This window comes from Natator depressus, chromosome 1, assembly GCF_965152275.1.
Source record: "Natator depressus isolate rNatDep1 chromosome 1, rNatDep2.hap1, whole genome shotgun sequence".
NCBI classification, from domain to species: Eukaryota; Metazoa; Chordata; order Testudines; family Cheloniidae; genus Natator; species Natator depressus.
This window is the reverse complement of record NC_134234.1, coordinates 283,014,204-283,041,705: the sequence shown is the minus strand read 5'-3', so window position 1 is coordinate 283,041,705 and position 27,502 is coordinate 283,014,204. Positions and strand designations below refer to the sequence as shown.

Below are 27,502 nucleotides of genomic sequence, written 5' to 3'. Positions count from 1 at the left end.
CTCACTTCTGACTTCACAAAGATTGTGAAGAGCACACCAACCCGCAATAATGCAGACAGCATTGATGACCCTGGCATCCAAATGGGTCTGTAAACATCTCCAGTGGAATTTCAAGCTGACAAAAGCAAATTCAACAACCATTCAACAACCGCTAAGAGTGTAATTAAACTGTCTTTTACCAAGGCCTCTTAGATGAAGGTACAGTTTCATAAGTAAGGCAAAAGTTGGTATGTGGGGGCCCCCAGAATAACAGTGGGGACAATAACTCCATTTATGGCAATGTCATTTGGTGGGAATAGTGTCCCAGTCTATTCATGATCAGAGAAAAACCCTGGCATCATGATCTTTTCTAGTGAAGCCCATGTTGATGTTCAGAAATCAACATCTGTGGTCCATGAAGGCCTGCATAACAATGGAGTAGTAACCTTTGTGGTTTATGTACTCCTTGAGGAGGGCAAACTATGGGTACATGAGTCCCATCAATGGCCCCAGCACAGTTTGAAAACCCTATTTTCTCAAAGCCAACATTTATTTCAGGAATAAATTTTATGCCAGCCACTTGGGATAAAACCACACTCTTGATTGTCTCAGAAACCTTTGCCACTACTTTTCCCACAGTTGACTTCCCAACCCCAAACTGGTTGACATCAGATCTGCACAGTCTGAGATAGCCAGCTTCCAGACAGTTATAGCAACACACTTCTGGACCAGCAAGGGTGGCCTCCTGCAGGTTTCTTTACACTGGAGAGTGGAGGCAATCTACCTACAAAGCTCAGAAATGTGGCTTTCTTCAGGAGAAAGTTCTGGTCATCCCAAGTCCACATGATGATGTGATCCCACCAGTCTGTGCTTGTGGGCCCACACCACTCTATGTAGGGGGCATCAGTGGCTATGACAAATATCATAAGCAGCATCAGGGAATGCAAGTCTGCCATGTCAGGAGGGGTCTCCTCTTCCTGCTGCATCGTAAGCTCTGTCAGGTGCCTTCAATGGGTCAGAAAATGCCCCAAAATGTCCACCAATGCACCTCATGCCTGTTTCCTGACAGGAGTGAAAGCACAAGCAAGAGAAGTTCTTCAAAAGGCGCCTCCTCTATGTTGCTGGCTCTGGTGGCTTGGAGCACGCAGACCAAAATGACTGCGCAGCAGGATGTATTGGCAGCTGTTCAAACTTCCTGTCACATGCAAGGTGGACCGTCAAGTTCTCCCACAGTTCACCACAGTCAAAGGGCTAGAGCAGCCACATTTCAGGAGGGCTCTAGGGCAGGGGTGGACAAACTATGGCCTGCGGGCCACGTGTGGCCCGGCAGCCGATTTTATCCAGCCCTTGAGGTCCTGCTGCAGAACAGGGTCCAGGGCTTGCCCCGCTCCAGCCGGGGTTGGGGGCTGCTCCGCATATGCGTGCCGTGGCTCCACGCGGTTCCTGGAAGGAGTGGCATGTCCCCCATCCGGCTTCTATGTGTAGGGGCAGCTAGGGGGCTCTGAATGCTGCCCCTGCTCCAAGCACTGCCCCCCCCCCAGCTTCCATTGGCCGGGAACTGCGGCCAATGGGAGCTGCAAGAGTGGTGTCTGTGGACGGGGCAGCACACACCGCACAGAGCCACCTGGGAGCCGGAGGGTGGACATGCCACTGCTTCCAGGAGCTGCTTGAGGTAAGTGCCGTCCAGAGCCTGAACCCTTTGATCCCATCCCAGAGCACCCTCCTTCACCCCAAACCCCTCATCCCCAGCCCCACCCCTGAGCCTGCACCCCATCCTGATGCCCCAACCCCTTGCCGCAGCCCTCCGACCCACTCGGTCCCAGCCTGGAGCATTCTCCTATACCCCAAACCCCTTATCCCCCCAGCCCCACCCCAGAGCCCGCACCTCCAGTCCAGAGCCCCCTCCCACACCCTGAACTCCTCATTTCTGGCCCACTCTGGAGCCTGCACCCCCAGCCAGAGTCCTCACCCCTTCCTGCACCCAAACCCCAATTTTGTGAGCATTCATGGACTGCCATACAATTTCCATACCCAGGTGTGGCCCTCGGGCCAAAAAGTTTGCCCACCCCTGCCTCTAGGGAGTCTGGGGTATGGCTGGTTTGATTCAGGTCTGAATGCTGCCATGTGGACGTCAGGCATGGGTGCTGGAAAGACTGGAAGAGTGGAAGGACCAAGCCCCCCCTCCCCAATTCTCCTGGAGCCCCAGCCACCATCTCCAGTCCTATCCTACCAGATCCCCTGCCTCTCCCAGAGCCCCAGCCTTCCCACCCTGTCCTACCCGACCGGAGCCCCTACCCCCTTCCACCAGCCCCAACCTCCCAGAGACCCTGCGCCCCCCCACCCCTTGCTGACCAGCGCGAAGCCCTTAGGTCCTAGGCACCGACAGGAGCAGTTTTGGTAGTGACACGGGAGGGCCCAGCTGCCAGCATGTGGCTCAGTGCAGAATGGGACCCAGGTGTCAAGTCACAGCGTGTGCGCGCTCCCTCTGAGCCAGGTTTTAAAGGGGGAGGGACAGAGGTGTGTGTGTGTGTGTGTGCGCGTGCGCGCGTGCGGTGGGGCAAAGTCAAAGTGGCAGAGGAATTAATAAATATCCCGCAGCGTGTGCATAGCTCTGCCGGAGCCCCAGGCAGAAAATGCTCAATGTGGGGTTAAAGATCAGTGTAGAGGCTCCACCCCTGGTTCCCTAACACGGTTCGGGTGACTCAGCCCCACTCGCCCTGGCCCTGCCTGGCAGAACAGCCAGACCCTCGGGCACCATCCTGCCATAACGTCACCGGGGGCGGAGGAGGGGCGGTGCTACTACGGTGCTGTGGGCTGATCCCCGCCCCCCGCAGCCGGACTGACCCTCCCGGACCAGGCCCAGGGGGGCGTGTGCGGGAGGGGGAGGAGCAGAGGGAAACGGGGACTCTGCGCGCATGCGCCCTCCGCGCGGACTCGGCGGAGCCCCGCCCCGCGCCAGCAGCTCGCTGTGGGGAAGCTGCGGCGCTGAGGAGCCTCTCGCGGCGCCTGCGAACGGCCTGGCGGGGCTCGGCAGGTAAGAGGCGGGGGTGGCTGGTCCCTGTGGGCGGGCTCAAAGGGAACCGTCTCCCTTCCCCGCAGCCACCCATAGCCCCTCCCCCTTTGTCTCGCACGGACCCCCCCCTCGGGCACCCAGCGTCCGCCATCCAACCCCTGCCTCCCGCACAGCACCCCCGGCTCCCCCCTCCCGCACCCCCGAGACACCCGCCCTCGCCCGCACAGCACCCCCAGCCTCCACCTCCTGCACCCCCCAGACACCCCTCGTCGCCTGCACAGCGCCCCCAGTCCACACCTCCCGCACCCCCCAGACATCTGCACAGCTCCCCCCAACCCCCGCTTCCCGCACCCCCCAGACACCCGCCCAGCTCCCCCCAGTCCCCACCTCCCGCACCCCCCAGACACCCCTCGTTGCCTGCACAGCACCCCCCCAGCCCCCACCTCCGCACCCCCCAGAAACCCACCCTCGCCCGCACAGCCCCCCCCGGCTCCCCCTTCCCGCACCTCTCAGACACCTGCCCTCGTCCGTACAGCTCCCCCCAGCCCCCACCTCCTGCACCCCCCAGACACCCCTCGTTGCCTGCACAGCCCCCCCAGCCCCCGCCTCCCGCACCCCCCAGACACCCGCCCTCGCCCGCACAGCCCCCCCAGCCTCCACCTCCCGCACCCCCCAGACACCCGCCCTCGCCCGCACAGCTCCCTCCAGCCCCCACTTCCCGCACCCCCCAGATGCCCGCACAGCTCCCTCCAGCCCCCACTTCCCGCATCCCCCAGACACCCCTCGTCGCCCGCACAGCTCCCTCCAGCCCCCACTTCCCGCACCCCCCAGACACCCCTCGTCGCCTGCACAGCGCCCCCAGCCCTCACCTCCCACACCCCCCAGACACCCGCCCTCGCCCGCACAGCTCCCCCCAGCCTCCACCTCCCGCACCCCCCAGACACCCACCCTCGCCCGCACAGCCCCCCCGCCTCCTCCTCCCGCACCCCCAGACACCTGCCCAGCCCCCACCTCCCGCACCCCCAGACACCCCTCATCGCCTGCACAGCGCCCCCAGCCCTGACCTCCCATACCCCCCCAGACACCCGCCCTCGCCCGCACAGTTCCCCCCAGCCCCCACCTCCCGCACCCCCCAGACACCTGCCCTCGTCCGCACAGCCCCCCCAGCCTCCACCTCCCGTCCCCCCAGACACCCGCCCTCGCCCGCACAGTTCCCCCCAGCCCCCACCTCCCGTCCCGCCTGACTCCCGCCCAGCCCGCACAGCTGCCCCCATCTCCCGCACCCCCCAGACACCCACCCTCGCCCGCAGAGCTCCCCCCAGCCTCCACCTCCCGCACCTCCCAGACATCCACCCTCACCCGCACAGTTCCCCCCAGCCTCCACCTCCCACACCCTCCAGACACCCGCCCAGCTCCCCTCAGCCCCCACCTCCCACACCCCCAGACACCTCCCGTCGCCTGCAAAGCCCCCCCAACTCCCACCTCCCGCACCCCCCAGATATCCGCCCTCGCCCGCACAGCCGTCCCCCGAGCACCCACCTTCTGCAGCCCCAGACACCCACCCTTGTCCGCACAGTCCCCCCTCCAGGCGCCCTGACCCCCTGCATCCTCCAGGTACTCCTCACCCACCGTCCCCCAAGATACCCAGCACCCACCATCCCTTCAGCCACTGGTATCCCCTAGACACCCAGTCCCCTGAGCCTCCAGCATTGCTCACCTCTCCCAGACACCCAGTGCCCATTTCCCCCTAGTCCCCTGTATCCCTCAGATACCTAGCAAGGGCCAGCTCTCCTTAGGCAGTGATCACCCACAGCCCTTAATACAACCCCTGGCACTACCCCCTTAGCTGACCCATAACCCCAGCTCCTATGCAGAGTCTCTAGCATACACCCCCACCCCCACCCCATCTACCACCCAAAATGCCTCTTTGTCCACCCCCCCATTCTTGACTCCTACAGAGCTTCTTGCAGAAAGTCCCACTGCACCCATCCCAGGCACCCAGCAACCGTAGCTCCAGAGCTTCCTGCAGCCCCCATTAGCCTGGCCATCGCACTCAACCCCTAACCTGCACCCTGGGCCCAGCAACAGCACTACCACCAAAGCCCTGTACCTGTATAGATCCCTCCCCAACACCTCCAAGCAACTCAGCCTCTGCACCTATACAGAGCCCCTGCATGTAGAGAGAACTAAGGGGCTGTACTGAGTGCCCTGTCTTCCTCCTGACAGTACCCATGACTTCTCTCCCAGCAGTGTATGTGTGTCGAACCCAAGCCTCCTTTCTGAGACCCCACTTAGGCTCCTATACCTTATTCTCTCCCTATGACCCAAACAGACCCTTTCTGTTTCCTCTTCTTTAAGCAACCCCTTACAGACTCAGCACTCACATGATACCAGCAACAACAGAGGCCTCTTTCTGCCCATGAACATTGACTGCTTCTATACAGAAATCTGCAGTTCATACAAATACCTTTTCACCCGCCTCAGTGGGAATGTTTCATTTATGCCTCTATTGTGCCATCAGTTATTCAGCAGAATTTCCTACTGGAAATCTGTGGGAAAGTCTGCCTTAATACTGATTGCATGATATAGGTCAGGTCTTGCAATGAAATTGTTTTGTGTGTGTATGTGTTTGGGGTGGGGAGGGATAGCTATTCTCTAAAGAAACATATTATTTGCCTCTTTGCATCCCTCTTTGGTGCCCTCTGGGTCTTTGCTGACAAGTTAGTTGATGAGTAAAGAGATATTGTCAACTAGAAATCCAGTTTAAAAAAAAAAAAAGTTTCAGGTACCGCCCCCGAAACTGTCTTACACACCTGTTGTATAAAAGATCAACAAACAGGGAAAACTCAATCTGACTACAGAAAGAACTGTCAAATGCGCAAAGTAAATAACCAGAAAAAATGAATGTTTTTCTCTAATATTAAAGTAATCATGCTACAATTAGCAGGAAACCAACCAGCCGGTTTTTAAGTCGTTTTAAGTCCTTTAAATTCCTGCATATTGTTTCACATTCCAGCAGAACAACAAAATCAAGACATTGGGGGAAAATGAGTGAAATTAGAGGCTTAATTTTTGTTGTTTTAAAGGTTGATGAGATATGCATATAGTAGTAGTTCTGCTGAAAATGTTCTCAAGCATTAATTTCCTTGACTACATCTGGCATTAAAGCCAATATAGAAAGAGAGACGCTGTTATAAAAAGTGACAATCAGGCTTGTTACTGTTCAATTTGATAGTGAAACTTTGTCCTTGAAATTCTGGTCTGAAGCAGTTCCCGGCTTAAAGTGACAATCTTGAAGTATTTAAAAAAGTGCATATGTGCTTTCTTGATATTTTCATTTTGTGTTTTGATAAAGGTTGTGGAGTTGTTTACAAAGTGTTTTTGTTTGCAGAAGAGAATAGTTGCATGTGATATAGAGGTTAATACCATGTCACTGTAAAATCCCAGCACTATTAAGTAGTGAGGATTTCAGTTAACCTCAATTTCGTAATGCAATTAAGTTGGAGCAAGAACAACAAGGCACAGATTTTGGTTATAACTTTTGTGTAGCTGACCACTTGCAATCAAATATGACAGTAAATATTCTAAACACTTTTCTGATACTGTACTAGTTTCATAAGAATTATGACAGATATTCATTGACAAACAAGCATCCTCCAAGGGGCAAAATCCTGAACAATTCTGTAGACCTAAAATACACAACTGCAATAATATTTTTCCCAGTTTCAAAGCGTTGTCATTTTGTTTAGTTTGCAGTTGGCACATTTTTGTTCACTTACCTTTGCTTTGTATTGTTTGTTTACTCCAGTCACATGAATGTCTCTTTACACAGTGTTAAGGATAATGGCCTAAATGGCTAAACCAGCTCTAGAATTTGCAGTAACTGAGAAATTAATAATCAGCCTCTTTTTAGAAGCAGAAGTAAACTTTGGTTTTTTTTATTTAGAAGTTTGTATTGACAGACGTCATCTGCTCAGTTGTATCCATATTCCTTGACAAAGTGGGAAATGGGGAATATGGGGAAGAAACTGAAGCCTGATTAAGCATTAATATCCTGTTAATACTTTGTTGTATTTTATTACATGACACATACTAAAGTGTAGGTGTTCTGAGTGTGGCCACATCATGCCTTTCATTTTTTTTTCTCATTTAGCAAGGTTACGCTTCCATTGCACTAGGTTAATGTTACCTTGTGAGCAAAGTAGACTAAATAATTTACCATTGTCGTTATGCTTTTAATAAATAATGTGCGCACACCTTGTAGCTGACACCATAATACCCAGCATTCTTAAAATCTTGTTAGAGTATATTAAAGGGTATGTCTACACTGCCCATGTTACAGCGTGACAGCGGCAGAGCTGTGATGTGGGCAGTGTAGGCTCACTTTATGACCGGGGATTTAAAAAAAACCCACCCCGAACAAGCGGTGGTAGCTTTATTGCCAGAAGCGCAGCTCCTGGCAATAAAGCACTGTCTGTACTGGCACTTTTCAGCGCTAAAACTTTTGTTGCTCAGCGGTGTGTATTTTCTCACCCCTGAACGACTAAAGTTTTAGTGCTGAAAGTGGTAGTGTAGATACAGCCTAAAAGGGGAAACATTCGCAGTAGAACAGTTAGAATTGTCCTTTTCAATAAAATCGTCTATTTTGCATCCATGCAGAAGAAAGGTAATTGGTAGTCTTGCAGCCTGTATTCATTTTATTTAAAATTCAGTTTCAGTCATTTTAAAAGTCCAGTGAACTACTTTTATAGTTGTCTTAATGCTTATCACGTCTGTCAAAGAAGCAACTTTTCTTTTTAGCTTTTATATTATTTGATTTTGATTTCAAATTGCATGCTACAATAACATTAAAAAATATATTTAAAACTAACTCTATCACAATTTCAGTAAAACCGTAACTGAATAATTGAGTCATACTTCTGTAGTTCATATGTTAACCATGTTTTCCATAAAAATAAGAAAAAGGAACAAGAAGAGAGGAAATCTTTCATTAAAATGTGTTTCTGCAAACAAAGTGTCTAAATATTGCAGTCATGCACTTTGGTTTTGTTGTTGGTTACAACATTTCTGCTGTTAAGACAAAGTTGAAGGGGCTGCTCCTTTTGAATCAAAAATTCCACTGACTTCAGTAGCAGTGGCATCAGGTCTAAAATCTAGAAAGTAGTGTAAAGTTGAGAGGAGAAATATATTGCAGATCGGTCACATTACTTAAAATAGATGAGTGTTCACAGTAAAAATTGAGTCAGTTTAGAGAGAGTTTCTTAAATCTTGGGCAGCTATATGTTAACTAAAAAACAGAAAAATCAATTTGTCATAAAATTTCAGTTGATTATATCCAGCAAAGTACTGGCTTCCACTCTAACAAAAGATACAATGACCACCAAACTTTAATTTATGTGACAAAATATATATTTTAGGTTTCAGAAAAGCTTCATAAGCATATAGGTGTCTGACAGTCCTAGAATCTTGAATGTTACCTGTAACTATAGTATTTCAACTTTTCCAGATTCAAAAGGGATTTTTCAAGTTGTCCTTTTCACATCTTGTTTTTATTAAAATAATTCCATTAATAAGCTTTGTGAAATCTAGTATTTTAAAGAAAATCTTGTTTTGAAGGGTAAAACACCCAGACACTTTCTTCTAAAGAATGTGAAATATTAAGTGTTCAGACGCACAACAGAGAAAAATACATTAAATGAATATGATTATACATGTACTGTGTGATACTTGTAGCAGAAGAAATATCATTGCTGCCCCAAAATTGAAAGTACATTTTTTTCACTAGTCCTCAGAATAGTGTATTTTTTTTCTAAAAGCTTCTGAGTGATCCATTCATTGGGCACTGTTACATAATCATTCTCAAAGTAAAAATGAAGAATTTTGAATTTGGAAAACAGTTCCCCTCCAGCCTTTCCTCACACCCTACCCTCCTAAAATCATTTCTGGAAAATAGTTTGCTACTTCTATCACATCACCTTTTCTAAAAGAACTGAGCGTAAAGGTACCCTCTTCAAAATTTTATTGAATTGCTTTGTCTCTAGAATCTCTAGTAGCCAGGATGTTTTTGTATTACAAACAATTGGGAGATAAAATGTCTCAGTAAGAGATCTTGAAAGTCTGACTTTTTCCTAATCTATTGCATCATGTGGTATTTAAGTAAGGATTTAAAATATAGCTGCAATCCTTTTTAATTCCAGCAGCAGGACTATAAATATCTCATTGTTATATTGTGGAGTGGCAGTAGCTAACAAATTGCATAGGGGGCTAATGTAATGGCAGCTGGGAACCGTAATTTGGGGTGGAGTGGGATGGATTGTAGGGAGATAAGGAAGTAGTGACCCAAACTGTGCTGGGACTTCTACTACTGAATAATTCTTAACCATTAAAAAAAATCTAAAGAAATTCCCATGCAAAATCTTAAAATGGATTTGTACAGAGAATTTAAGTTCTGTTGTAGGTAATAAAAAAGAAGTAATTAGAAAGCCAGGAAATTCAGAGCTAAGTTTAAACTTAGAACCCAAGCATTTTAAAATACAGTTAAGGTCACCTTTACAATCTTATCTCTGCCCCATAGTGACACCTTGAGAGGTAAAGAAATAAAATTAAACAGAGGCCTTGTCTGCATGAGAATTGCATAAATTTGACTTATATCCACTTTTAAACAGACTTAGGGTATGTCTACACTGGCAGAGTTACGTCCTCGTCCAAGATTTCCTCCTCTTGGCTCAGTCCACTCTCGAATGGCACCTGAGCCACTGAAGTATTCACAGGGGCCTTTGCAGTGGAGGTGGGGTCGCCACCAAGTATCACGTCCAGCTCTTTGTAGAACTGGCAGCTCGTGGGCGCAGCACCGGAGTGGTGGTTTGCCTCCTGTGCCTTGTGGTAGGCGTTCCGCAGCTCCTTCACTTTGACCCTGCACTGCAGTGTGTCCCGGTCATGGCCCCTTTCTGTCATGCATTGTGAAATCTGTTCCTAGGTATCATAATTCCTATGGCTAGAGTGCAGCTGGGACTGGACAGCCTCCTCTTCCCAAATGCTGATGAGGTCCAGCAGCTCGGCATTGCTCCAAGCGAGGGATCACCTGGTGCGTGGAGCAGTCATGGTCACCTGGAAGGATGCGCTGAGACTACTGCATGCATCACCGAGCAAACTGGAAGGGGACTTTCAAAATTCCCAAGGAATTTAAGGGGCGGGGCTCACGGTTGGTCACCGGAGGGCAAGGCAGTAGAGTTCAAACCGATGACCAGAGTGGCGAGAACAGGCATTGTGGGACACCTTCTGGAGGCCAGTTGTGGCGCTGTAGTCGACCAGGGTGACTACACTGGCACCGAGGAGCTGTAGCCCCAGCGCAGAAAGCTTTACGCCTCTCATCGGGGTGGTTTTTTTACAGCGCTGCAACTGGGCAGTTCTGCTGCTTTACTGCGCAGAAACTTGCCAGTGTAGACAGGGCCTTAATTAAACCATTGCAAATCCCTGTGTGGACACTATTACTTCAATTAAACCAAAGAAGAGAGTGCCTGGTTTAAACCGAAATGAGAATGTTCACATGGGGGGTTTGTACTATTTTAACTAAAACCTATATAGGTTTTAAACTAATTAAAACACCTATATAAATTAAATTGATGCAACTTTCTTGTATGGATAAGGTCTGAGACATTTTATTAACCTTTATGTTCTGGACAATTAACCAGTGATCACAAAATCTTGAAGACCTTAATTGTACAGTATGTGCACTTAATTAGGCCACCTTTATGACTATTCAGAGTCCACAGAAAAAGACAAATTCTTGATTAGCCCATTAGAATACTGAAGATAGTTATTCCCCCTTCAATTCTTTGTGATAGAGCATAAAAAGCATATTAATATTACTGATTATGCCAAATAGTGTTTCAAGCCTTGCTTCTGTAGCTTACTGAAAAGAGCATGCCTGTCTAATATAGAGCTAATTTCAGGCATATTGAAAACTAGTTTTAGTGCAGAATAAAAAACCCTCTGGCAGAAACAAGTTCTAACAAATTCTCTCTGAGACATTATTACTTATGCAAAAGAAGAACTGTGTGGCGAGAATTGTACAGTGCTTTTAAACATACACACTTGTTTGTTTTTGAAAATGCTAACTAGAGTTGACTTTCCCTCACCAAAAGCATATTAAAATGGTATTTTTTCCTTCTCTCCTATATTTCTTTCTGTTAAATAGTAACAACACAGTGTATGGGTTTTGCTGTTCTGTAGGTGCTCCTGAGTGTTGCAGCTAGAATTTTTGAAATACATGGAATGAAGAGTGAGAGTTGTGGCTGTAGGTTTATAAGCAAGCTGTTAGGCAGATCGCTTCTGACTGGCTGCAGGGGCTTGTGATGACAAACTTCTGAGGGATCTGAGCAAGGCTCCATAGTCAGTACTAGATATTTTAGAATAAAATGACTTTTTGGGGGTTCCAAATGAAGATATGGCATGATTTAACTATTGTTTCGCATTGAACCATCAATTTTTTGACAGGTTTCAGAGTAACAGCCGTGTTAGTCTGTATTCGCAAAAAGAAAAGGAGTACTTGTGGCACCTTAGAGACTAACCAATTTATTTGAGCATAAGCTTTCGTGAGCTACAGCTCACTTCATCGGATGCATACTGTGGAAAGTGTAGAAGATCTTTTTATATACACACAAAGCATGAAAAAATACCTCCTCCCACCCCACTCTCCTGCTGGTAATAGCTTATCTAAAGTGATCACTCTCCTTACAATGAACCTATCCTTGCAACAAAGCCCGTTGCCAACTGTGCCCACATATCTATTCAGGGGACACCATCACAGGGCCTAATAACATCAGCCACACTATCAGAGGCTCGTTCACCTGCACATCCACCAATGTGATATATGCCATCATGTGCTAGCAATGCCCCTCTGCCAAGTACATTGGTTAAACTGGACAGTCTCTACGTAAAAGAATAAATGGACACAGATCAGATGTCAAGAATTATAACATTCATAAACCAGTCGGAGAACACTTCAGTCTCTCTTGTCACGCGATTACAGACATGAAAGTTGCTATATTACAACAAAAAAACTTCAAATCCAGACTCCAGCGAGAAACTGTTGAATTGGAATTCATTTGCAAATTGGATACAATTAACTTAGGCTTGAATAGAGACTGGGAGTGGCTAAGTCATTATGCAAGGTAACCTATTTCCCCTTGTTTTTTCCTTACCCCTCCCCCCCCCACCCCCAGACGTTCTTGTTAAACCCTGGATTTGTGCTGGAAATGGTCCACCTTGATTATCATACACATTGTAAGGAGAGTGATCACTTTAGATAAGCTATTATCAGCAGGAGAGTGGGGTGGGAGGAGGTATTTTTTCATGCTTTGTGTGTATATGAAAAGATCTTCTACGCTTTCCACAGTATGCATCCGATGAAGTGAGCTGTAGCTCACGAAAGCTTATGCTCAGATAAATTGGTTAGTCTCTAAGGTGCCATAAGTACTCCTTTTCTTTTTATCAATTTTTTGGACACTTGCTGCTTTGACTCAGGCTAGCAGTTGAGCAGCTTCAACTTCACGTTGTTTATATCAAATATAAATAAGTTAAACATGCTGGCTTGTTTTGTCCTTTTTGTCCCCATTGAGATAATTCACAATTTGACTTGCTGTTGGAAAACATTTATCAATTTATTAAACTGTCCTTCCTTGTTTTAGTGATGATCTAATAAAATAAGGTGTAGTGCAAAGTAAGAAAAATCCTTGTTCGAACTGTGCATATTCTAGATCTCTAAATTTGTGTGGGGATAGCATTGGGGGAAAAGAAGAGGGTTAACAGACAGGCACAGAAGTTTGGCTTATATTTTGACTTATATTTGCTTGTTAGGTGAAAGAATATGGGGTAAACTATTTGTAAAGATTTGGGCTTTATTTCTGTCTGTGTCCAGACTGACGCAAGCAACCTCTTAAGGTATGTCTACGCTCCACTGTAAGCCCAAGGTTAGTGGGACTTGAGTCAGGTGACCCATGTTAGAAAGCCCTGAGTTTGAGTGTACACTGTTCCTTAACTTCACATTAAGACTTTTCTAACCCATGCTTGAACCTAGGGCTCTGGCATCCAGACTGCAGTGAACAGACCCGATTCGAAGTAATCATATCCCAGAGTGCCAAGCAGACTCCTGAAATGTGGTTACTCTAGCCCTAAAACTGTAGTACGCAGTGGGAAAACTTTACTCCCCGCCCTGCTTGTTACAGGAAGTTTGATCAGCCCGCCAAGCAGTCATTTTGGTCTGTGCACTCCCAGCTACTGGAGCCAGCAACATGGAGGGAGGCACCTTTTGACGAACTTCTTTTGCTTGTGCTTTCACTTCTGTGTCAGAAAACTGGCAGAGCATCCAGGAGGAGCAGGTGGACATTTCGGCAGTGTTGTTTTTTTTTTTTTTTTGTCCCACCGAAGGTACCTGATGGATTTCCTGGTGGAGCTGCAGGAGGAGGAGGAGTACTCTCGCTAGCAGATGCTGTTCTGTATAATTGGCATAGCTGCTGATGCCCCCTACGTAGACTGACACTTCTAGTGCAGGGCCACAAGCACAGACTGGTGGGATCACATCATTATGTGCAGCTGGGATGACCAGCAGTGTGTCCAGAACTTTTTCATGAAGAAAGCCACGTTTCTGGAGATTTATGAGCAGCTTCCTCTGGTGTAAAGAGAAACATCTGAGGTCACCCTGGCTGGTCCAGAAGCAGGTTGCTATAACTATCTGGAAGCTGGCTACCCCAGACTGCTACAGGTCCATTGCCAACCAGTTTGGGGTTGGAAAATTGACTGTGGGTAAAGTGGTGGCAGAGGAAACTGAGGCCATCAGGCATGTGGTTTACCCCAAGGTGGCTGACATTGGATATTCTGGAAGTAATTGCTGGCTTTGAGAGAATGTGGTTTCTGATCTGTGCTGGGGCTATTGATGGGACTCATGTGCCCATAGTTTGCCCTCCTCAAGGAGCATGTTCAGCCTCAAAGGTTACTACTCCATTGTTATGCAGGCATTAGTGGACCACAGGTGCAGATTTATGAATGTCAATTTGGGTTGTACAGGAAAAATTTACGATGCCAGAGTTCTTCATCACTTGGGAATCTACATTCATGGACAGGCTGGGATGCTATTCACACCAAATTACATTGACATAAACGACGTTACTGTCCCCAATGTTCTTCTGTATTCTGGGGGACCCATTGTACCCTCTTTTGCCTTGGCTTATGAAACCATACCCTGATTTCAGAGGCCTTGGCCAAAAAAAAAAAGGTTTAATTACACTCTCAGCAGGTGTAGAATGATTGTTGAATGTGCTTTTGGCAGATTGAAATCTCATTGAAGGTGTTTACAAACCCATTTGGATGCCAGTGTCATCAATGCTGTTTGAATTACTATGGCTTGCTGTGCTCTTCACAACCTTTGTCAAATCCGAGGAGAACCATTTCCCCCTGAATGGATATATGACAGTGAGGGGATACTGGGTCAGTACCCTCAGCCAGAAAGTATAGTTGCCACTGTGGGAGCTGGTTGTATCTGGGCAGCAGAAGTCAGGAATGCTTTGCATTCTCACTATATGGACTTGCATGGCCCTATGGAAGAGGGGGAATAGTACTAGCACATTCATACAGGTAGGACAAAACTGGCTCGCTTATTTTGGAGGGGTGGTATTTGGCAGGGGGGTTGGGCTTGATTGCTATGCAGTGTAAGTCTGAATGACATGATGAACAATGAATTTGGTTGGAGTGGGCACAATGGCTGTACAGGTGGAGTTTATAGAAATGTGAATTGCTGTGAACCCTAAATAGAGGAATACCATTTGCTTACTAATGCTTAATTGCTCCTGAATCATAGAATATCAGGGTTGGAAGGGACCTCAGGAGGTCATCTAGTCCAACCCCCTGCTCAAAGCAGGACCAATCCCCAATTAAATCATCCCAGCCAGGGCTTTGTCAAGCCTGACCTTAAAAACTTCTAAGGAAGGAGATTCTACCACCTCCCTAGGTAACGCATTCCAGTGTTTCACCACCCTCCTAGTGAAAAAGTTTTTCCTAATATCCAACCTAAACCTCCCCCACTGCAACTTGAGACCATTACTCCTTGTCCTGTCATCTTCTACCACTGAGAATAGTCTAGAACCATCCTCTTTGGAACCACCTCTCAGGTAGTTGAAAGCAGCTATCAAATCCCCCCTCATTCTTCTCTTCTGCAGACTAAACAATTCCCTCAGCCTCTCCTCATAAGTCATGTGTTCCAGACCCCTAATCATTTTTGTTGCCCTTCGCTGGACTCTCTCCAGTTTATCCACATCCTTCTTGTAGTGTGGGGCCCAAAACTGGACACAGTACTCCAGATGAGGCCTCACCAATGTCGAATAGAGGGGAACGATCACGTCCCTCGATCTGCTCGCTATGCCCCTACTTATACATCCCAAAATGCCATTGGCCTTCTTGGCAACAAGGGCACACTGCTGACTCATATCCAGCTTCTCGTCCACTGTAACCCCTAAGTCCTTTTCCGCAGAACTGCTGCCTAGCCATTCGGTCCCTAGTCTGTAGCAGTGCATTGGGTTCTTCCGTCCTAAGTGCAGGACCCTGCACTTATCCTTATTGAACCTCATCAGGTTTCTTTTGGCCCAATCCTCCAATTTGTCTAGGTCCCTCTGTATCCTATCTCTGCCCTCCAACGTATCTACCACTCCTCCCAGTTTAGTATCATCCGCAAATTTGCTAAGAGTGCAATCCACACCATCCTCCAGATCATTTATGAAGATATTGAACAAAACCGGCCCCAGGACCGACCCCTGGGGCACTCCACTTGACACCGGCTGCCAACTAGACATGGAGCCATTGATCACTACCCGTTGAGCCCGACAATCTAGCCAGCTTTCTACCCACCTTATAGTACATTCATCCAGCCCATACTTCTTTAACTTGCTGACAAGAATACTGTGGGAGACCGTGTCAAAAGCTTTGCTAAAGTCAAGAAACAATGCATCCACTGCTTTCCCTTCATCCACAGAATCAGTAATCTCATCATAGAAGGCGATTAGATTAGTCAGGCATGACCTTCCCTTGGTGAATCCATGCTGACTGTTCCTGATCACTTTCCTCTTGTGTAAGTGCTTCAGGATTGATTCCTTGAAGACCTGCTCCATGATTTTTCCAGCGACTGAAGTGAGGCTGACTGGCCTGTAGTTCCCAGGATCCTCCTTCTTCCCTTTTTTAAAGATTGGCACTACATTAGCCTTTTTCCAGTCATCTGGGACTTCCCCCGTTCGCCACGAGTTTTCAAAGATAATGGCCAATGGCTCTACAATCACAGCCGCCAATTCCTTTAGCACTCTCGGATGCAACTCGTCCGGCCCCATGGACTTGTGCACGTCCAGCTTTTCTAAATAGTCCCTAACCACCTCTTTCTCCACAGAGGGCTGGCCATCTACTCCCCATGTTGCGATGCCCAGCGCAGCAGTCTGGGAGCTGTCCTTGTTAGTGAAGACAGAGGCAAAAAAAGCATTGAGCACATTAGCTTTTTCCACATCCTCTGTCACTAGGTTGAACATGTTTTCAGTTTTATTATCGCAAATCATGATTGTGTAATGTGATGCAATGGCAGCGACAAACTTTCTTGGCATCATAACATGCCTTATTTGTAAACATGTCTTAGTAAACCATTTCATCACGGAAATGCTTCCTCTTGGAACAGTCTGTGCAGGTACAAGGGGTCAGGGTTCGAGTTCCTGAAGAACACCAAGCAGTGTAGATTGAGGGTCCTGAAATAGGACAAGAAACAGAGGGTCATTGTCTAAAGTAGTTCAGTAGAGCAGGACAGAATTATTGTGAAATTTCCAGGACATAAAATGTAACAGTTCTAAAGTGAACCAACACACATTGTGAAGGGGATGCTTCAGTCCTCACACTGTCTCTGCACACAGCCTTGTTAATTGCCGTTATAGAAGGGCAGAGACCATGGTAATTTTAGAATTATAACCTGTATTCTGTTACATGAAAATTTCATAACTAATTACCATTTGGAGTTGGGGGTGGGGAGGAGGGGCGTGTATAGTGCCCTTGCTGCCAAAGGCTTTCTCTCTCATTTCAGGCCTTTCATATTTTGGAAGACTTACCTGTTCTTGTGGTGCCCCACTGGCAGTGGGAGATGTTATTCCAAGCTGCTGGAGGGAAACTTGCAGTGTATGCAGCTGGAGTATTCAAATGAATAGTAACTGAACTGCACATTTTAGTGGAGTGGGCTAGTCAGCTATATGGGGGGGGGCCTGAAAAATACACCCCTATCTGCAATGTGACTATCTGGAGTTCCTGCTTCAAGAAAAGTTTGTAGCTATCAGCAGCCAGGATTGGGTCAGAATTCATGAGAGAATTAATATGAATTATCCTGTTGTTGCTGCATACAAACGCATTGAAATCTGCAACTTTACTCCATACCGCACCCAGCACGGTTCTGGGAAAAAACTGCCACCACACTCGTACTTTGGAGAAATGATTTTGTGACCTGCAGAATTGCATGGATTACCTCTAACTGAAATGGACTAGATCTGGAAATAGAATACTGTTTCCCAAACACACACACGCAGTTCACTAATTACAGGTGGCTGCATAGACCCAGGAGACGTGATTGCAGAGTGGCAAATTTCTAAATAATGAAAAGAAAACAAGAGTGACCCTAGCAAACCTCTGTGACTTAACAGTTAAAATAATCTTTACAGCTGTTTATGAATGTTTGAAATTCCAAGTCACTATTTTGAACTCCACATGGTGGGAGGAAAGGGAAAAGGGAGAGGGGACGCCTAGGTGGTGTGATATTGGCCACTAGTGGCCAAATGTTGGTAGCCAGGGCTTACCATTTTTGCTTCTCTCCCATTACTGTAATAATAAACTTTTGAGTCATACACTTACCAGGCTCTGGAGTGGCTTCTGTCTCCACCGGATTCTCTGCAGGCTTGGCAGCTGGCTGTTCCTCATGGGTGGAGTGGGACGGGGCAGTGTCAAACAGCTCTTTTGAGTAGGGACTGAGAATTTGTTATTGGTCCTGATCCACTGTCTGCTCTGGAGTCACTTCATGCTCCTGACTTGGAGCCTGCTGCTGGCTCCCAGCAGTTCCCCAGGCTGGATTCAAGGGCCAATGGGGTACCATCCCGGCTGACCAGGTCATTATGAAGCACGGTTGGCTTCCTGCTGAATGCAGTGCCCAGGACCTGGTCAAAGACATCACAAAATGGGCATGTTGTTGGTGAGTTGCCTGAGGTGCAGTTATTGTCCCTGGTCTTCTGGCACTCACTCTTCAGCCTCTTTATATGCTCGCTGCACTGATCACCTGTCCAGAAAATCTTGGAGAGCTGGCAGTTTTTACCTATCTGCTGGTATGTGTGATGATAGTTCCTTCACATTAAAGTTTTTCATACTTTTGATGAAATGGGAGTCACGGAGCAAAGGGATTGACGTACAGAAGAACTGGCAGGATTTTTGCTCCCATTTTACTTCCTAGGCCATATTCTCCACTTGTCTGCTAGTTGGGCATGTAAAAGGCATGTCATTCAGGCAATTGTTCTCCCTTTCAGTCATGCAGAGGACTTGCCTCCCTGCTTTTTCTTCTCAGTGAAGAAATTGGGATGCAAAGGAGAAGTGGGGAGGCAGAGAATGAGAATGTGATTGTGGAAAGTTTAGATTGGCTTATTGAGGAAAGGGGGAACTGAACTGTGAAGTGGTGGGATGAGTAGGAGAAATTGAATTGACTTATCAGGGTGGGAGGCAGTGGCTTTGGGTATGTTGTGGACATTTTTCAACTGGTCTAGTAAGTTCCTTTGTATAGCTGCAGGGGCAGTTTTTTAGTCCCTATGTTTGAGCTTCTAAAATGTTTTAAAAAAAAATCCACTTTCACTCTAGTGATTGCAGTAGAGGGAAGCTGAAAACATATTGTTGAAGTTTAACTTTGAAGAAGTGGTCTGTACTTTTGTCAGCCTGCTCCCATCCATCTTTTCATTTGTGAATCTAACAGGCTTTATCCTCAAAAGTACATTAATGGAATATTTTATGATAGTTAAGCACAGGTATAGAAAAAATAAGATTCTCTTGCCAAAGAAATTGCTTACATGGAAACTTAAAATTAAGCTGCTCATGTTTGTGGTTCAGTAGAGAAGCTGTAGATTTAGAGTTTACTCTGCTTACAGAAGAAACACTGTGCAACTGGAGGAGATACTACTGTTGTAGGTAGTTCTGAATAACACATTTCTACAGAAAACAGGAATGGAAAGAGGGTCCCTTTTAAGCCATACATGGTCCTTACTGTGCATTTTCTGGGATTTCCTGCAAAACATTTCTGTGAAGTAGCAAGGGCATACTTAACACAGAAACAGCACAGTGAAGCCATTGTGTTCAGGTGTAGGAACATTTTAGGGTTTTGGGGTGTGTGTGGTTTTTTTGGGGGGGGGGGGCGAAACCTTACCTGGCAATGTATTTAAATAGCTAGTCGCATTAGGAAATAATTATTGATGTACATGTATCCAGTCAAATACAATACTGGCAGTAGAAAACAGTTTGTTTTATTAAATGGACCAAAAAAGGGATGCAGTTACTAAATTACTGCAAATGCAAATTGCTGATCTCCACCCTGGACACTGTCCCTACATTGTAATAAGTATTTTTAAAAATTCACAAACGGGCTGCAAATGTAATAGTAAGTATATCACATGATCTCTGACTGTTTTAAACCTCATCTCTGCATACCTCCTCTCTTGCACCAACCTTTGTCATAATTTGCGGTGCTATGTCTTTTTAAATTGTAAGCTCAGAGCAGATTTTTGTCTGTAAAATGCCATACATGTCTGTTTGTTTAAATGCTGTAATTCTCTCTCATGGTACTATGCAGCTACATGAAGAGACATACTTTATATTTATATTGCATTTATTTATACTTCTAAACAATGGAAAAACCTGTTTGCATTGCCACCACTTTCAGAGGTGGTCATGTAAGTACTTGGTACTTAATTTGCCCCTCAAGTCTCCAAATTGAACCCTGAAATGTAGAATCCTGACTTTTACAAAGGGTTTGAATGTCATGTGAAATTTCTGTAAATTTGGAGTTATCTGGTCGTCAAGGGCACATAGTCTCCCTGATTTTATGCTGAAAACAAAGAAATTGTGTTAGAACCTTGTCAATTCAAAATAGTGAATTTTCACCTTATGGTGAATATGGGGAAAATGCAGAGATTTGTGCATGGCAGTTTTATTAGTATTTTACTACTTCATAGTATTACTATTTTGTGTATCTTTGGGTTGATATAATATGCTAAAGATATAAATTTAAGGGCTCATCTGTCTGAGTAGTCCCATTTACTGTTTTTGCCGCTTGAGTGAGCTATTTCAGGAACAGGCCTCTAGTTTAACAAACCATAAAACTTTGGGAGACTTATTTACAGATACACTGATTGGAAATACTTCACACACTGGAATATGAGCTTTCTTATGTTCTTTTCTGTGTCTCTTTTTTATTGAGATCAAAAGAGTACTGATCTAGGGTAGAAGAGAGGTTTCAGAGTAACAGCCGTGTTAGTCTGTATTCGCAAAAAGAAAAGGAGTACTTGTGGCACCTTAGAGACTAAATTAGTTAGTCTCTAAGGTAGAAGAGAGGTTTTACCTAAAACTTCCATTTTTCTCCTGTAACTTCTGTTCCCTCCTCCACTACACACAACCCATGTGTTCGGCACATTTGTGTAGCTTTACAAGACACCTGTAATCTAGTGCACGCTGACTTCATTGTATAAAACAGAACACACATTTATCACAATACATTCAGTTCCCATCACTCTGGTAAACAGGCACCTAAAGCTTAGTCCTAAGCCCCCTGCTTCATCAGCCATGCTGTCCAGTGTTTGAGTAAGAATGGGTTGCTTGCATTTGAAGTTAATAATGTAATATATAAATGTATTCTTTACTAACCATTCTAATAATTTGCTTGTTTAATTCAGGGTTTCATATGATGAGGCTTTTATTATGGCCAGTGACCCATTGGAAGGCTTTCATGAAGTGAACCTAGCTTCTCCCACTACACCAGATCTTCTTGGAGTGTGTGAGCCAGGGACTCAAGAACCAACTACCTCACCCAGCGTAATCTACCGCCCACATCCTTCTGCTGTGTGCTCTACACCTATCCAACCCAATGCATTAAATGTTTTTGACCTTCCCACACAACCTGTTTATTCATCTCCAAGGCACCTAAATTGTGGGGAAACATCAGGCATCAAGTAGGTTATTGATGATTAACATATCTGATTTATTTAAATGCAAATCTTGTTAATTTATTTAAATGGTTTACATAGCATGTCTTTAGTAAAAACATTATGAATATCTTTAACATCCTATGTTAAGTTATGCTTATAGTGGCACATTTAACAGCAAAACTGACATTTCTAAAAGTTTTATTCCTCTTAGTGTGTGTTCTTATTTAAATAAAGAAATGTCATTTCTTTCCAGCATCAATGTTACAGACACGGTTCCTTGTTCTACCTCTGGACCCCAGAGTGGGTCATCCAAACACAGTAGTTCCAGAAAGGAGAGCAATAATGCAGAGAGAGAGTTTTTGCAGGGTGCTACACTAACGGATGTTTCCGAAGGGAATGAAGATATTTTTGGGCTGAGTACAGACAGTCTGTCTCACTTACGGAGCCCATCTGTACTGGAAGTAAGAGAGAAAGGCTATGAGAGATTGAAAGAAGAACTTGCAAAAGCTCAGAGGGTAAGATTTGTTTTATTGTATTCTCTAATGATTTTTGCTTGCAGAATAGAGAGGTTTGTACTGTCAAACTTATAGATGGGTCAGAAGTCAAAATAGTCTGGGTCCCCCATGTTTTGGAGGATTATCACTACATCATTATTTTATGTAACCTGATCCCGAATATCTGCAGTGATAATGACTCAAACCTCCTCTGGTAGAGTTTTCAGGTATTGATTCTTCTTGTTATGAAAAACGTTTTCTGTAATGTCTAAATTAAAACATTTTCTTTCCTTAAACTTAGGCCGTTTCTCCCTTCTGATAATAAGAATAATTCCCTTCTGTTCTGGTGTTACCTTGTAGATGTTTATAGACACTGATGATGTACCTCTTGAGGCTTCTCTCTCCCATACTACATAAATGTAGCAGATGCCATACAAAATAGAAATATTTTTATATACAGGTGTTCACATACTACAATGATGTATAATAGGAATGAATGTATATGAAAGAAGAAATATGAACATCAGTGGCACTCTTCACTGTACCAGTATGTCATACTTCGAATGGAATGCTGTCTTCTGTCAGATAGAATAGCTTTGTTGTTAAAGCGTGTGACTGGGAACCAAAACATCTGGTTTTATTTCTTGTTCTTTCCGCAAACTGACATGTAACCCAGAGCAAGTCCCTTAAACTCCTCTTGTGTTCCTTTATCTGTAAAATGGAAGTAATACTTTTTTACCATGCAATGTGCAGAGGTGTAATTCATTAGTATTTGTAAAGCGCTTTGCCTTCCTTGGATGGAAGGTGTGCTATATAAATGCAAAGCATTATTATTTATTGTGTTAACACCACTTCGTCTTTCTTAGAATTGCTAGTTTCCTGGTGGATGTTACCCAGTTTGTAGATGTGCTGTCTTTTCCCTCTCTCCACATTTATTTGTATTTAACCCCATCTTGCCACATGTTTGGATCAGTCTTCCTGAATGCTTTCCCTCCCTCAGTGTTGGATGTTGTCATTAATTCTGTCATGGCTGACTTTACCCCTTCATTATGATGGTCAATGTAAATTTTAAATGTGGGTTCTCATATTGTTCCTGATATTGATATTTTTCCACTAAAATAATCACTCTTTGCCAACTTTCAAGTCTTTGCTATACTGTTTTATTTTGTTGTAATTTGGCAAACAAAACAAAACCAAAAAACAACTGTGGTTAAGTTTTTGGGGAAAGTCAATCACTGTCACTAACCAGTTCTCAATTCATTGTAGTTTTCTAAGTTTAAAGTTCCACTTTACAGAAAAACCCCAAACACTTCAAAGTACACAAATGCATAGCTAGGGTTACCTAAACAACTTGACATAGCCCTGGTATTGTCACCATGAGAACAACCAGAAAATCTGAGATAGGTTGACATTAGTTTCCCAATTTCAAACTTCCCAGATAAGGCTATCTGCCTAATGGGGTCCAATATTCATGTATGTATTTGAATATGCCTTTTGTCTCTCACTGCTGGACAGAGTTCTCAGAAAGATATCAGAGGGAACAGGGCATGTACTACACTGATAGTGTTTCTGGGCCTAGAAAATCTGTTATGCTAATGATTTGGATGGTGGTGGAAAACCCACTTATTCCCTCAGAGAGGCCACACACTTTAGTCACTTCTCAAGATGCTTGGCACCATCGGCAAAGTTGTAAAAAGGAAATACCCTAGAAGTTCTGGGGGTCTCAGTGACAGGTATGCTTACTCTGCTTCAGTCTAGATGAGCCACCACATCCAAAGCTTATCATAAGATTGTGGGAAAGTTTGGGTCTGACATAAGAGCCAGGATTTCATTCACCTTTATTCTAGGCATTTCTTGAATTCAGATATCCTAAAGCATTCTCCTGTCCACAGAATTTCCCTCTTGCAAACTTAATTTTGTCTGAGCTCTTTGTGAACCTCCTTTTGAGCTTATTCCTGCTGTTTCCACTTTCTCTTTCTAATCCTTAATCTTATTTCTAGTGGCTATCTTCTGATAAGAGTGTTGGAGTTGGTAGGAAGGTTGATTAAAGCTCTCTAGTTATTTATTGGAACTAGACTGTATCTGTCTTTAGATTTAAATGTCTCTGGTACCAATTTAGTGCTGTGAGTGTGCATTCCATAAATAAAAAAATACATATAGCAATATAAAGGACTGCCCATCCCACCATGACAGATAAACAGTCACCAGCAAGTATAATAAGAATTATATAAACCTCAAACCCACCCTTTCCCAAAAGCCTTCTTAAAATAAAGTAACCATTTTGCAGCATATCCAGATGTTAGCCAAGACAGGCTCAGGTGAACCAATGCAAAAAAGCAGTCTTGTAGTCAGAAAACTTGAGTTGACTCAGTTTCGTCAACTTCACATTGAAGATAACAGGGACATGGGGTCAGTCAGTGAAAGTAAACTTTCACTTCAACCCACAATGGTGTCTTTTGTGTGAGCTGTTCAAGTTTGCAACTCATCAGCTATATTCCTTCATTAAAGCAAATATCAAGAAACTCAGATGACGGTTAGCCAAGCATGGTCATTTCAAGACTCGTTTCACTGACTCAGTACACTTGTACCTAAGACCTTTTCCACTCATGTCTTTATGCACTTATATTATTTTATCTGCCAACCTCAGATTGAGGTGTTTGTGAAAAGTGGTTAAGAAAAATGAGCCAACCACATTTAGATGTCATCCAGATGAATAGTGACCATGTCTTGATGTACAGCATTCCGTGACCTGTTGAAGAGTGCAAGAGAGTGGCTTCAAGGGAGTTCCTTTTGTTTGTTCACCATTTTAAGTAATTGGCATCTCAAAATTGTCTTTTGTTGGGAGCTTATCTGGAATATCTGATTATGTTGTGGCATTTCAAGGAAAACCAGACTTCCCATAAACAGATAAGTGCTGAGAGCAAACCTCTTGGTCCTTAAGCAATTAAAGGTGAAGTGCAGATGCTGGTGGACCATGCTGACGTACTTTCAGTTGTATATATGTGGCACTATATTAAAACTTTTGTTCATGAGGATCTAGTCAGGAAATAAAAGCACTACCATTGCTATCTATCTGCATAGGGAGGCTATTTTTGACTTTTGTTTTTGCATGCAGGTTAAAAGTTTGGGTGAAATAATTCCATAGTAATTTTGTGAGTTTTCAGGTTTAAAATAGTTGATTTTTTCCAAGTAGCTTAACTTTTTTTTTTTTTTTTTTGAAGTAGCCAGGTGGGGAGTTCCTCTAAACCAGCTGTCTCGGCTTGTGCTTTTTATTTCTCATTACTCACAGCTGAGTTTAGCTAAGTCTTCAGTAACAGCTTCAGACATGAGAGCCTTAAGCATCTGCCTAGATATCTTTACTTTTAAAGCACATCAACCCAAAATATGTAGCTTGTTTGACAATATAATATATATAGTGTATGATATTCCTCCTAAATAACAGCCTGGAAACTTGCCCAACAGGATTTAAGATTTGACATGTCTAGCCAAACTTCTAAAAGCAATAGGCTATGTATGGTGTCCTCTGCTTTTTTTGTTATGTTTCAGTAGCCAAAACTGAACTCCTGCTTGGACAATTTTATTGTTTAAGTTTACACTACAAGTCTGATTTACTTTGGCAGCCTACACTGAATCTTAAAAAGGCAGTCTTTCCAATCACCACAAGCTGAACAGTTAAAAAAAAAAAAAAATCCATGTATCTAAACCACAATATTTTTATATGTTAATTCTGTCACTTTAAAGGTTTTAAAGTGGGCAAAACTAGTTTTACCTTTCAATGTGACTTGAAGATAATGCTTGACCTAATGTTATTTTAACTTCCTTTTGAGATTTACTGATGCATGTAATGTTTCCTTTACAAACAGTGAAGTTGAAAACTAAGTGCTGGTATGTTCCCTCTCCATTGTAGAAACATACGAGGCCTGAATATTCACCACTCCTGGATCAAAACCTGCCTTTTCCCTTCTTCAACTCCCCTACTTTTTCCTCGAGAAATACAGTTAAACAAAAAGGAACATGAGTAAATATAAACTTGCTGACCTTCAGTGTTGTCTTCCCTTGGGTTTATTTTTCTGTTTAATTCCTTTATTGTACTTTTTTTCTCTCCTTTTTATTTCCATGGTCTTCCTCTTCTTTTTTCTCTTTCTTTCTGTTCTCCCACCACAAGATATGCATTTGTCTCCCTCCCTAGCCTCTTTCATTTTTCTACAGCATTCTCTTTGGGAAAGCTAGCTGCTTGTGTATGGAACAATATATATTTAGTTGGGAGATATATCTTCATTGCTGTGCCTTTGCATACATAGTACCTCTTGAAATACAATCTTTCAAAAAAGTTAAAAGGCTGCAGATCGGAAAAGCAGAAAATGAAACTTTCACACAAACAAACCCAAAATAAACACAACTCCCAAATTAAATTAAAAAATCTACAAATTCCAACCTAGGTGGACCTATAACTGTGCCCTGAGGCTTGTCAAACTTTAGTTGTCCAAAAGCAGGATATTAGAAAATTTTGCTGCTGATGTTATTCTAGGAATTGAGACTAAGAGCTCAATTTGATGCTACAAAGTGAGATGTGGTTTCTCATGACTATGTCCTAGGGTGTTTAAGCTTTTGAAGACAATTGGGAACACCTGCAGTTGCATCCAGAACTGTACAGGAAGCCAATGCAGAGTTTGGACATTGGTTCTATGTCTTCATAGTGATTTCTTCCCCCAAGGAAGTGCGAGGGTTGGCGGTTGGGCAGCTGAATATTCTGGGTGACTTTCAAGGGAAGTTTTAAGTAGAGTGTATTAGAGTATTCTATTGTGGTAGTGACAAAATTGTGAGTGGCTGAGTTCTACATCACAGTGGAGTGGCTGTAGCCTCATGTCCCACTGGGGAATGCAGGGTGCTAAGACCTAAAGCTGTAACCTGAGAATTCAGAAACAGTGATGGCTTCTCCATTTTTAAATATCTAAAAAAATCCCACATTACTGTGTATTCAGTGGTGCTATTTTATTGCTTTCATTGAGTGTCATGAGTAGAGTGAGCTGATGATTCGAGCCTACTGAGTGTAAGCCCCACCAAAAATGTCTCCCGTATGTAATGTGATGTACTGTGGAGTACAGTGTTACATGCTGCCATTTGGAAACTTAGTGGGGCACCTGGAGGCTTCAGTAAAAGTGGCTTCCAATGAGGTAGTCTAGCTAGAGGTAACATGGACTGAGGGCAGCAGAGGGAGGCAGTAATAAGTAGGGAATACAGGCATCCGTAGAGCTGTTTCAGATCACATGCACACCCTCCCTGCTGCCTCTTCTGCTTTTCCAGATCCATCAACAAGTGGAGTGGAAGGATTTCTGAGCGTGGTGGTGGTGTTGGATGTCAAGTAGAAGGGAAAAGAATTCTGAACCTGGAGTCTTGGATAGAAGAGAGCTTAGAGCTGAGGTGGGGGGTAGTTCTGAGCTATTGCAGGTTAAGCAGGAAGATGAGGGCTTCTTGACTACGGAGATAAATTGTTGTGTGGGGCTGTATGTGGAGGTGCTTCTGAGTTGGTGGGAGTTGGCTTGGAGGGAGCTGATGTACTCTGGCAGGCTGTGAGCTGGAAGGGGGATGAGTTTGGTTGGCACAGATGAGTGCAAGGGGAATTGAGAGTCAATTGGTTAATGAGTTGGTGTATGTGAGGAATGGTAGATAAGAATTGGATTGAAAGAGGAGAGGTTGTGACAAAGACAACACCAAAGGCATTAAAGTGGCGCAATACTGTTTTCTCCCACCCTGCCCTTTCTTGTAAAAGGTCCCAGGTT

The 27,502-nt window shown here is 44.5% G+C and overlaps 1 protein-coding gene across 3 annotated transcripts in view; it reads left to right on the top strand.

Moving 5' to 3' along the window:
- The first annotated feature begins 2,887 nt into the window (after positions 1 to 2,887).
- Positions 2,888 to 27,502, top strand: part of RAB3IP (RAB3A interacting protein) — a 51,435-nt gene continuing 26,820 nt past the window's right edge. For 2 of the 3 annotated variants that reach the window (XM_074942062.1, XM_074942061.1), the window contains exons 1-3: positions 2,888 to 3,013; positions 20,977 to 21,252; positions 21,482 to 21,743. In XM_074942062.1, the coding sequence (XP_074798163.1) occupies positions 2,895 to 3,013; positions 20,977 to 21,252; positions 21,482 to 21,743 (657 nt within the window). In that variant the 5' untranslated portion in view covers positions 2,888 to 2,894. Of the gene's footprint in view, positions 3,014 to 20,976; positions 21,253 to 21,481; positions 21,744 to 25,629; positions 25,741 to 27,502 lie in introns of those variants that run through there. The other variant, XM_074942064.1, reaches the window with a different exon arrangement.